This window comes from Anomaloglossus baeobatrachus, chromosome 1 (genome assembly GCF_048569485.1).
Source record: "Anomaloglossus baeobatrachus isolate aAnoBae1 chromosome 1, aAnoBae1.hap1, whole genome shotgun sequence".
Classification (NCBI taxonomy): Eukaryota; Metazoa; Chordata; class Amphibia; order Anura; family Aromobatidae; genus Anomaloglossus; species Anomaloglossus baeobatrachus.
The window spans coordinates 14,348,926-14,361,277 of record NC_134353.1 but is presented as its reverse complement, the minus strand read 5'-3'; the positions used below and the strand labels follow the sequence as shown (position 1 = coordinate 14,361,277).

At 50.4% G+C, this 12,352-nt stretch overlaps 1 protein-coding gene across 1 annotated transcript in view; it reads left to right on the top strand.

The window, feature by feature from the left end:
* Positions 1–8,946: 8,946 nt before the first annotated feature.
* Positions 8,947–12,352, top strand: part of LOC142269949 (uncharacterized) — a 66,432-nt gene continuing 63,026 nt past the window's right edge. The window contains exon 1 of the mRNA XM_075332421.1: positions 8,947–9,104. Within this exon, the coding sequence (XP_075188536.1) occupies positions 8,972–9,104 (133 nt within the window). The 5' untranslated portion in view covers positions 8,947–8,971. The remainder of the gene's footprint in view (positions 9,105–12,352) is intronic.

The following is a 12,352-nucleotide window of genomic DNA, read 5'->3' as shown; positions in this document are numbered from 1 at the left end:
GCAGAGGAGAAGTCCAGAGACACCCCCAGATGTTCGCAGAGGGCTCTCCAGAAGCGTGATGTGAACTGGGTTCCTCTGTCGGACACGATATGTGCAGGAAAGCCGTGCAAGCGGAAGATGTGCTGTATGTAGGCATCAGCGAACTCTTGAGCAGAGGGCAATGCGGCCATAGGAACGAAATGAGCCATTTTTGAAAATCGATCCACCACGACCCAGATGACCGTATGGCCGGAGGACAAGGGCAAGTCCGTGACGAAGTCTATGGCAATGTGTTGCCACGGAACTGAAGGGATCGGTAGAGGCAGAAGACGACCATAGGGCAGGTGCTTAGGCGTCTTGTTCCGGGCACAGGAGGAACAGGCAGAAACAAAGGCGGTGACATCCTTACAAAGGGATGGCCACCAATAGTGGCGGACGATAGCGTCCCAGGTTTTCTTCTGACCGGCGTGTCCGGCCACTTTCGAGGAATGTCCCCATTGGAGGACCTTGAGTCTGTCTGTCTCCATGACGTAGGTCTTCCCGGGGGGATAGAGGCCAGAGAGATGGGAGCCACCGGGAGGAACTTACTCGGGCAGACAATGGGCTGGGTAAGTTCTTCCTCTTGCTCCACCGGGACGAAGGACCGGGATAGGGCATCCGCCCGCACATTCTTGTCCGCGGACCGGAAGTGGAGCTGAAAGTCAAACCGGGCAAAGAACAGAGACCACCGGGCTTGTCGTGGGTTCAGTCTTTGAGCACACCGCAGGTATTCCAAGTTCTTGTGATTAGTGTAAATGATCACCGGGTAAACTGCTCCCTCTAAGAGATAGCGCCATTCCTCCAACGCCATTTTGACGGCCAGGAGCTCTCGATCACCTATGGTGTAATTACATTCAGGCGCCGAGAAGGTCTTGGAGAAGAATCCGCAGGTGACCAACTTCCCGGTGGAGGACTTCTGCAGAAGCACGGCCCCGGCCCCAGCGGAGGAGGCATCCACCTCCAGGGTGAATTGACGGTTCAACTCTGGTCGATGAAGAACAGGAGAGGAGGCAAAGGACTGCTTCAGGGAGCAGAAGGCGGCATCGGTCTCCGGTGACCAGACCTTTGGGTTGGCCCCCTTCTTGGTCAAGGCGGAGAGAGGCGCTGTTAGAGCCGAGAAGTGAGGGATGAACTGCCGGTAGTAGTTAGCAAAGCCGAGGAAGCGTTGAATGGCTTTCAGTCCAGAAGGAGGAGGCCAGTCGAGGATAGCAGAGACCTTCTTAGGGTCCATCTGTAGACCAGTGTCGGATATCACGTAGCCCAGAAAGGGAAGAGACGATTGGTCGAACACACACTTCTCGTATTTGGCGTATAGGCGGTTCTCCCTCAGCCTCTGTAACACAAGTTGCACGTTTTCTCTGTGGGTCTGGAGATCCGGTGAATAGACTAAGATGTCGTCCAGGTATACGACTACACAGATGTAGAGAAGGTCCCTGAACACATCGTTCACCAGCTCCTGGAAGACAGCCGGAGCGTTGCAAAGTCCAAAGGGCATCACACAATACTCATAGTGCCCATCCCGGGTGTTGAAGGCGGTCTTCCACTCGTCCCCGGAGCGAATGCGGACCAGATTGTAGGCTCCACGGAGATCTAATTTGGTGAAGATACGGGCCCCTCTGGGTCGATCGAAGAGTTCAGGTATCAGAGGCAGAGGATATTTGTTCTTCACGGTGATCTGGTTCAGGCCCCGGTAGTCGATGCAGGGCCGTAAGTCGCCTTCCTTTTTCTTGACGAAGAAGAAGCCCGCTCCAGCCGGGGAGGAGGATCTCCGAATAAATCCCCGTGCCAGGTTCTCGGTGATGTAGTCAGACATGGCCCGTGTCTCCACAGGGGACAAAGGGTATATCCGTCCCCGAGGGGGAGTGGTTCCTGGCAGGAGGTCGATGGCACAGTCGTAGGGTCGATGTGGAGGTAAGACCTCCGACTCCTTTTTGTCGAATACATCCGCGAAGGACCAGTAGGCGGGCGGTAGGCCAGGTAGGGATTCCGGGGCCGGAGGACGACGGACGGGCTGGACTGACTGGAGGCAGTTCTCATGACAAGATGGGCCCCAGCGGATGATTTCTCCAGTACGCCAGCTGACCGTGGGTTCATGTATCCGTAACCAGGGTAATCCCAGCAAAAGCGGATGAGACATGCGCGGAAGAACATAGAAGGCAATGTCTTCGGTGTGTAGCGCACCGATACGCAGTTTCACAGGTTTGGTGACAAATAGGACGGTGTCAGAAAGGGGTTCCCCATCCACAGAGGCTATCACAAGGGGTGTCTTCAGCGGGGTGACAGGTACCTGGTACTGGTCTACCGTGGCCTGGTGGATGAAGTTGCCTGCTGCCCCGGAATCGAGATATGCCTCTGCCGTGAAGCGAGTCTCCTCTGTTGTCACCTAAACAGTCCATGTAACGGGGTCTGAGAGCTTCCCGGTACCTAGGGTGGCCTCTCCTACCAACCCTAGGCTTTGGGGTTTCCCGGTTTCTCTGGACAGACACGCACCAAGTGTGTGCCGTCTCCGCAGTAGAAGCAGAGGCCCTTGCTGAGTCGTTCCGCTCGGCGTTGCTCGGATGACCGCAGCCGGTCAACTTGCATGGGCTCATGAGTGGAGGAGCCAGGGAGCGCAGGCGAAGAAGCGGTAGACTTCAGAGAAGAAGCAGGATGCCTCACTGGGCGTTTCTCACGGGACATCTCTTTGGAGCGTTCCTGAAAGCGGAGGTCTATCCGGGTTGCGAGGGTGATCAGAGCATCCAAGGCGGGGGGAACATCGCGACCAGCCAGCTCGTCCTTAATATGACCGGTAAGCCCCTCCCAGAAGGCTGCAGTCAGGGCTTCATTGTTCCACCCTAGTTCAGAGGCTAGGGTGCAAAACCGGATGGCATACTGTCCCACTGTCGAAGTCCCTTGGCGTAGCCTGAGTAGCGAGGCAGCCGACGCGGAGGCGCGTCCTGGTTCGTCAAAGGTGGCCCGGAAGGCATGCAGGAAGTCACGGATGTTGTTGGTTACGAGATCCTCCTTCTCCCACAAGGGATTCATCCACGCCAGTGCCTCGCCCTCCAGGTGGGACATTATGAAGGCTACCTTGGCCTGGTCAGAAGCGAAGAGGCGCGGCAGCAGTTTGAAGTGGAGAGAGCACTGGTTCAAGAACCCCCTGCAGGTCTTGGGATCCCCGGCGTACCGGGGCGGAGAAGCCAGTCGGAGTCTTGAGGTCTCGGTGGCGGCTCCTGCGGAGGTCGTGGACGTGGCTGGGGTTGATAGGGACGTGGCGGTTGCTTGCAGCGTGTTCAGGCGGGTGTCTACTGACGTCATGAAGGCCAGCATACGGGATTGGGTTTCGCGTTGACGGACCAGCTCCTGCTGCAATCCGGCCAACTGAGCCGCTAAAGCTTCGGCGGGATCCATGGCCTGTTCTATCTGTTACACCCGGGTGGTGGATCCTCTGGGCCGTGCACCGGACTCCCCCAGTGAAGCAACACAGAGCTAACTCCTATACAGGGACTGTCCGGTCACCCCACCAGAGGGCCTAGGTGCACGGTTGCCGGAGCACTAAGCGGGATAAGGTCAGAGTCCTTTCCGGAAGCTGGAATGAGGAAGTCCCTGGGGACAAAGAGTTCCTGGTGCCAGGTGTGATGACGGTGCCCGGGTACCGGTGGCAGGTAGAGACGTCAGACGTGAGCAGAGTCCAACCGGTAGAGGAGGCTGAGGTCACCAGGCGAAGCCGAGGGTAGAAGGCAGGTTCAGACTGCAGAAGATGGTGGCGTCTCAGCTGACAGTCCCCGTAGGACCACTCGGACAGGTTATGGTCAGGACCAGGTAGTGCTTGGTAGAACTGGTTCTGTGGAAGACATAAAGTGAGAACGAGGCATAGCAAAGGGGACCTGAACTCCTAGCTACAGAACTCGTAGAACAGGCGACGCCCTGGAGGCAGGAAGCTCCTAATATACCTGACCCTGACTGATGCAATATCCTGTTTAGGAGTGCTGGGTCTTTAAGAGGAGGTCAGTGACCGCGCGCGCGCCCTAATGCGCATGCGCGATGCCCGGGTGCCGGAGGCCAGAGCAGGGAGCGGTGCCGAGGAGGACGTGTGGCTGGAGGCAGGGGACCCGGGGGCCGGAGCGGTGAGTGGGGAACGGCGTCGGGGCCCGGGGAGCGTGACATGTATATCATATAATGCACCCCCATAGTCTTCCATATTGTATAATTCACCCCCACACAGTTCTGTATATCATATAATGCACTCCCATAGTCCGTCACATATTATAATGCACCCCACAGTCCTCCATATAGTATAATGCCCCCTCCATAGTCCCCCATATAGTGTAATGCATGCCCATAGTACTCCATATAGTATTATGCACCCCATAGTCCTCCATATAGTATATTGCACCCCCACAGTCCTTAATATAGTATAATGTACTCCCTATAGTCCTCCATATATTATACTGCACCCCATAGTCCCTATATAGTATAATGCACCCCCCCATAGTCCTCCATATAGTATATTGCACCCCCACAGTCCTTCATACAGTATAATGCACTCCCCATAGTCCTCCATATACTATAATGTTCCCCATAGTCTCTATATAGTATAATGCACCCCTCATAGTCCTCTATATAGTATAATGCACCCTCCATAGTCCTCCATATAGTATAATACACCCTCCATTGTCCTCCATATAGTATAATGCACCCTCCATTGTCCTCCATATAGTATAATGCACCCTCCATAGTCCTCCATATAGTATAATACACCCTCCATTATCCTCCATATAGTATAATGCACACTCCATAGTCCTCCATATAGTATAATACACCCTCCATTGTCCTCCATATAGTATAATGCACACTCCATAGTCCTCCATATAGTATAATACACCCTCCATTATCCTCCATATAGTATAATGCACCCTCCATAGTCCTCCATATAGTATAATGCACACTCCATAATCCTCCATATAGTATAATGCACACTCCATAATCCTCCATATAGTATAATACACCCTCCATTATCCTCCATATAGTATAATGCACACTCCATAGTCCTCCATACACTACAATGCACCCTCCATAGTCCTCCACATAGTATAATGCACCCTCCATAGCCCTCCATATAGTATATTGCACCCTCTATAGTCCTCCATATAGTATAATGCACCCTCCATAGTCCTCCATATAGTATAATGCCCCCTCCATAGTCCCCCATATAGTGTAATGCACGCCCATAGTACTCCATATAGTATAATGCACCCTCCATAGTCCTCCATATAGTATAATACACCCTCCATTATCCTCCATATAGTATAATGCACACTCCATAGTCCTCCATATAGTATAATACACCCTCCATTGTCCTCCATATAGTATAATGCACACTCCATAGTCCTCCATATAGTATAATACACCCTCCATTATCCTCCATATAGTATAATGCACCCTCCATAGTCCTCCATATAGTATAATGCACACTCCATAATCCTCCATATAGTATAATGCACACTCCATAATCCTCCATATAGTATAATACACCCTCCATTATCCTCCATATAGTATAATGCACACTCCATAGTCCTCCATACACTACAATGCACCCTCCATAGTCCTCCACATAGTATAATGCACCCTCCATAGCCCTCCATATAGTATATTGCACCCTCTATAGTCCTCCATATAGTATAATGCACCCTCCATAGTCCTCCATATAGTATAATGCCCCCTCCATAGTCCCCCATATAGTGTAATGCACGCCCATAGTACTCCATATAGTATAATGCACCCCATAGTCCTCCATATAGTATATTGCACCCCCACAGTCCTTAATATAGTATAATGTACTCCCTATAGTCCTCCATATATTATACTGCACCCCATAGTCCCTATATAGTATAGTGCACCCCCCCATAGTCCTCCATATAGTATATTGCACCCCCACAGTCCTTCATAAATTATAATGCACTCCCCATAGTCCTCCATATATTATACTGCACCCCATAGTCCTCCATATATTATACTGCACCCCATAGTCCCTATATAGTATAATGCACCCCCCCGTAGTCCTCCATATAGTATAATGCACACTCCATTGTCCTCCATATAGTATAATGCACACTCCATAATCCTCCATATAGTATAATACACCCTCCATGTCCTCCATATAGTATAATGCACACTCCATAGTCCTCCATACAGTACAATGCACCCTCCATAGTCCTCCATATAGTATAATGCACCCTCCATAGTCCTCCATACAGTACAATGCACCCTCCATAGTCCTCCATATAGTATAATGCACCCTCCATAGTCCTCCATATAGTATAATGCACCCTCCATAGTCCTCCATATAGTATAATGCACCCTCTATAGTCCTCCATATAGTATAATTCACCCTCCATAGTCCTCCATATAGTATAATGCACCCTCCATAGTCCTCCATATAGTATAATGCCCCCTCCATAGTCCCCCATATAGTGTAATGCACGCCCATAGTACTCCATATAGTATATTGCACCCCCACAGTCCTTCATACATTATAATGCACTCCCCATAGTCCTCCATATATTATACTGCACCCCATAGTCCTCCATATATTATACTGCACCCCATAGTCCCTATATAGTATAATGCACCCTCCATAGTCCTCCATATAGTATAATGCACCCTCCATAGTCCTCCATATAGTATAATGCACCCTCCATAGTCCTCCATATAGTATAATGCACCCTCCATAGTCCTCCATATAGTATAATGCACCCTCCATAGTCCTCCATATAGTATAATGCACACTCCATAATCCTCCATATAGTATAATACACACTCCATAGTCCTCCATATAGTATAATGCACACTCCATAGTCCTCCATATAGTATAATACACCCTCCATAGTCCTCCATATAGTATAATGCACCCTCCATAGTCCTCCATATAGTATAATGCACCCTCCATAGTCCTCCATATAGTATAATGCACCCTCATAGTCCTCCATATAGTATAATACACCCTCCATAGTCCTCCATATAGTATAATGCACACTCCATAGTCCTCCATATAGTATAATGCACACTCCATAGTCCTCCATATAGTATAATACACCCTCCATAATCCTCCATATAGTATAATGCACCCTCCATAGTCCTCCATATAGTATAATGCACCCTCCATAGTCCTCCATATAGTATAATGCACCCTCATAGTCCTCCATATAGTATAATACACCCTCCATAGTCCTCCATATAGTATAATGCACCCTCCATAGTCCTCCATATAGTATAATGCACACTCCATAGTCCTCCATATAGTATAATACACCCTCCATAATCCTCCATATAGTATAATGCACACTCCATAGTCCTCCATATAGTATAATACACCCTCCATAATCCTCCATATAGTATAATGCACCCTCCATAGTCCTCCATATAGTATAATGCACCCTCATAGTCCTCCATATAGTATAATGCACCCTCATAGTCCTCCATATAGTATAATACACCCTCCATAGTCCTCCATATAGTATAATGCACCCTCCATAGTCCTCCATATAGTATAATGCACACTCCATAGTCCTCCATATAGTATAATGCACCCTCATAGTCCTCCATATAGTATAATACACCCTCCATAGTCCTCCATATAGTATAATGCACACTCCATAGTCCTCCATATAGTATAATGCACACTCCATAGTCCTCCATATAGTATAATACACCCTCCATAATCCTCCATATAGTATAATGCACCCTCCATAGTCCTCCATATAGTATAATGCACCCTCCATAGTCCTCCATATAGTATAATGCACCCTCATAGTCCTCCATATAGTATAATACACCCTCCATAGTCCTCCATATAGTATAATGCACCCTCCATAGTCCTCCATATAGTATAATGCACACTCCATAGTCCTCCATATAGTATAATACACCCTCCATAATCCTCCATATAGTATAATGCACACTCCATAGTCCTCCATATAGTATAATACACCCTCCATAATCCTCCATATAGTATAATGCACCCTCCATAGTCCTCCATATAGTATAATGCACCCTCATAGTCCTCCATATAGTATAATGCACCCTCATAGTCCTCCATATAGTATAATACACCCTCCATAGTCCTCCATATAGTATAATGCACCCTCCATAGTCCTCCATATAGTATAATGCACCCCCCAGTCCTCCATATATTATAATTACAACAGCTACAGACCACTACAGACGTCAGACCAGATCATTTTAACAGCTACAGACCGCTACAGACCACTACAGAACCGAGACCAGATCCCAACAACAGTTACAGATCCAACACCAGATCCCTTCGATAGCTATAGACCCTAGACCAGATCCCATCCACAGCTACAGACACCAGAGCAGATGCCAACCACAGCAACAGACTACAACAGATGCCAGACCAGATCCCAACAGCTACAGACCCCAGACCAGATCCCTTCAACGGCTACAGACCACTACAGATCCGAGACTAGATCCCAACAACAGTTACAGATCCCAGACCAGATCCCTTCAACGGCTACAGACCACTACAGATCCGAGACTAGATCCCAACAACAGTTACAGATCCCAGACTAGATCCCTTCAACGGCTACAGACCACTACAGACCCCAGATCAGATCTCAACAGCTACAACCCAGTACAGACAGCAGAGCAGATCCCAACAACTAAGAAGCTGAGTGCTGCATTGGACAGTGGTGTGAGGGGGAATCATGACAATCAGATACAGTATTATCCCTAGTGTCAGGTCGGCTGGTGTAACCCTGCAGAGTATCGGTGCCATTACATTATTAGACATGCTTTGCAGGCAGCCGCCTGACGCCAGGCACTCCAGAGGAGCACGTGACCTGCACTCCAGAGGAGCACGTGACCTGCACTCCAGAGCATGTGACCTGCAGTCTGCGCAGTACAGATAAACCCGGGGTGAAAGTCTAAAGTGAAAACTTCTGGAGTTGAATCTATGAAGATTCAAGAAGTGGAAATCCCCAGAGATTCCCGTGACGTCAGAAGGAAGACACCGTCTACAGAGCAGAGATCAGCAGCCATGGCCGCGCTCACACCTCTCCTCATCCTTCCGCTCATTATCTGCACCGGTGAGTAATTAACAATGGCCTCATTAATTCACTATTTACCACAGGTTGTGCCAGTGCAAGGGGTATGGAGCTGCTATACAGGGGACTGCCTGGAGCAGCTGCAGGGCTCAGTACAGGAGACTGGTTGTGCCAGAGCACGGGGTATGGAGGTGCTATACAGGGGACTGCCTGGAGCAGCTGCAGGGCTCAGTACAGGAGACTGGTTGTGCCAGAGCACGGGGTATGGAGCTGCTATACAGGGGACTGCCTGGAGCAGCTGCAGGGTTCAGTACAGGAGACTGGTTGTGCCAGAGCACGGGGTATGGAGGTGCTATACAGGGGACTGCCTGGAGCAGCTGCAGGGATCAGTACAGGAGACTGCTTGTATCAGTGCACGGGGTATGGAGGTGCTATACAGGGGACTGCCTGAGTGCAGAGCAGCTGCAGGGCTCAGTACAGGAGACTGCTTGTATCAGTGCACGGAGTATGGAGCTGCTATACAGGGGACTGCCTGAGTGCAGAGCAGCTGCAGGGCTCAGTACAGGAGACTGCTTGTATCAGTGCACGGAGTATGGAGCTGCTATACAGGGGACTGCCTGAGTGCAGAGCAGCTGCAGGGATCAGTACAGGAGACTGCTTGTATCAGTGCACGGGGTATGGAGGTGCTATACAGGGGACTGCCTGAGTGCAGAGCAGCTGCAGGGCTCAGTACAGGAGACTGCTTGTATCAGTGCACGGAGTATGGAGCTGCTATACAGGGGACTGCCTGAGTGCAGAGCAGCTGCAGGGATCAGTACAGGAGACTGCTTGTATCAGTGCACGGGGTATGGAGCTGCTATACAGGGGACTGCCTGGATCAGCTGCAGGACTCAGTACAGGAGACTGCTTGTATCAGTACACGGGGTATGGAGCTGCTATACAGGGGACTGCCTGGAGCAGCTGCAGGGCTCAGTACAGGAGACTGGTTGTATCAGTGCACGGGGTATGGAGGTGCTATACAGGGGACTGCCTGGAGCAGTTGCAGGGCTCAGTACAGGAGACTGGTTGTATCAGTGCACGGAGTATGGAGGTGCTATACAGGGGACTGCCTGAGTGCAGAGCAGCTGCAGGGCTCAGTACAGGAGACTGCTTGTATCAGTGCACGGAGTATGGAGGTGCTATACAGGGGACTGCCTGAGTGCAGAGCAGCTGCAGGGCTCAGTACAGGAGACTGCTTGTGCCAGTGCACGGGGTATGGAGCTGCTATACAGGGGACTGCCTGAGGGTAGAGCAGCTGCAGTGCTCAGTACAGGAGACTGGTTGTATCAGTACACAGGGTGATAATACACAGGTGCTATACAGGGGACTGCCTGAGTACAGAGCAGCTGCAGGGCTCAGTACAGGAGACTGGTTGTATCAGTACACAGGGTGATAATATGCAGGTGCTATACAGGGGACTGCCTGAGTGCAGAGCAGCTGCAGGGCTCAGTACAGGAGACTGGTTGTATCAGTACAAAGGGTGATAATATGGAGGTGCTATACAGGGGACTGCCTGAGTGCAGAGCAGCTGCAGGGCTCAGTACAGGAGACTGGTTGTATCAGTGCACGGGGTATGGAGCTGCTATACAGGGGACTGCCTGGAGCAGCTGCAGGACTCAGTACAGGAGACTGGTTGTATCAGTACACGGGGTATGGAGCTGCTATACAGGGGACTGCCTGAGTGCAGAGCAGCTGCAGGGCTCAGTACAGGAGACTGGTTGTATCAGTACACAGGGTGATAATATGCAGGTGCTATACAGGGGACTGCCTGAGTGCAGAGCAGCTGCAGGGCTCAGTACAGGAGACTGGTTGTATCAGTACACAGGGTGATAATATGCAGGTGCTATACAGGAGACTGCCTGAGTGCAGAGCAGCTGCAGGGCTCAGTACAGGAGACTTCTGCTCACCAGGGAATGACTGCAGATACTGTATATGTGGTGTAATCAGAAACGACTTGACACCAGTATATAGGAGGACGCCCTGACGCCAGTATATAGGAGGACGCCCTGACACCAGTATATAGGAGGACGCCCTGACACCAGTATATAGGAGGACGCCCTGACACCAGTATATAGGAGGACGCCCTGACACCAGTATATAGGAGGGCGCCCTGACACCAGTATATAGGAGGGCGCCCTGACACCAGTATATAGGAGGGCGCCCTGACACCAGTATATAGGAGGGCGCCCTGACACCAGTATATAGGAGGGCGCCCTGACACCAGTATATAGGAGGACGCCCTGACACCAGTATATAGGAGGACGCCCTGACACCAGTATATAGGAGGGCGCCCTGACACCAGTATATAGGAGGGCGCCCTGACACCAGTATATAGGAGGGCGCCCTGACACCAGTATATAGGAGGGCGCCCTGACACCAGTATATAGGAGGGCGCCCTGACACCAGTATATAGGAGGGCGCCCTGACACCAGTATATAGGAGGGCGCCCTGACACCAGTATATAGGAGGGCGCCCTGACACCAGTATATAGGAGGGCGCCCTGACACCAGTATATAGGAGGGCGCCCTGACACCAGTATATAGGAGGGCGCCCTGACACCAGTATATAGGAGGACGCCCTGACACCAGTATATAGGAGGACGCCCTGACACCAGTATATAGGAGGGCGCCCTGACACCAGTATATAGGAGGGCGCCCTGACACCAGTATATAGGAGGGCGCCCTGAGTATTAGCATTTTAGCAGTGTGCAGCTGTAGATGTTTTGTAGTTGTAATGTGTTGTCAGCTGGCCTCTGTTCACACCTATTGGATGTGCGGGTCAGTCTTTTTGTATAATTGCAGTGAATCTCTTTCTGATTGAGCTCTACACCCTATAACCAGGCTGTGCTCATATCCTTTATCGCAGGAGACTAGCTGCCCAGACATGGAGGTTTTTACCCAGATAGCGGCAATAGAGTTGGTTGCTGGTATATAGAGATCACCTTGCCGTGGCTCACGTGCATTGGCCAATACAGAAGCTACATACAGTTAGGTTCAGAAATATTTGGACAGTGACACAAGTTTTGTTATTTTAGCTGTTTACAAAAACATGTTCAGAAATACAATTCTATATATAATATGGGCTGAAAGTGCACACTCCCAGCTGCAATATGAGAGTTTTCACATCCAAATCGGAGAAAGGGTTTAGGAATCATAGCTCTGTAATGCATAGCCTCCTCTTTTTCAAGGGACCAAAAGTAATTGGACAAGGGACTCTAAGGGCTGCAATTAACTCTGAAGGCGTCTCCCTCG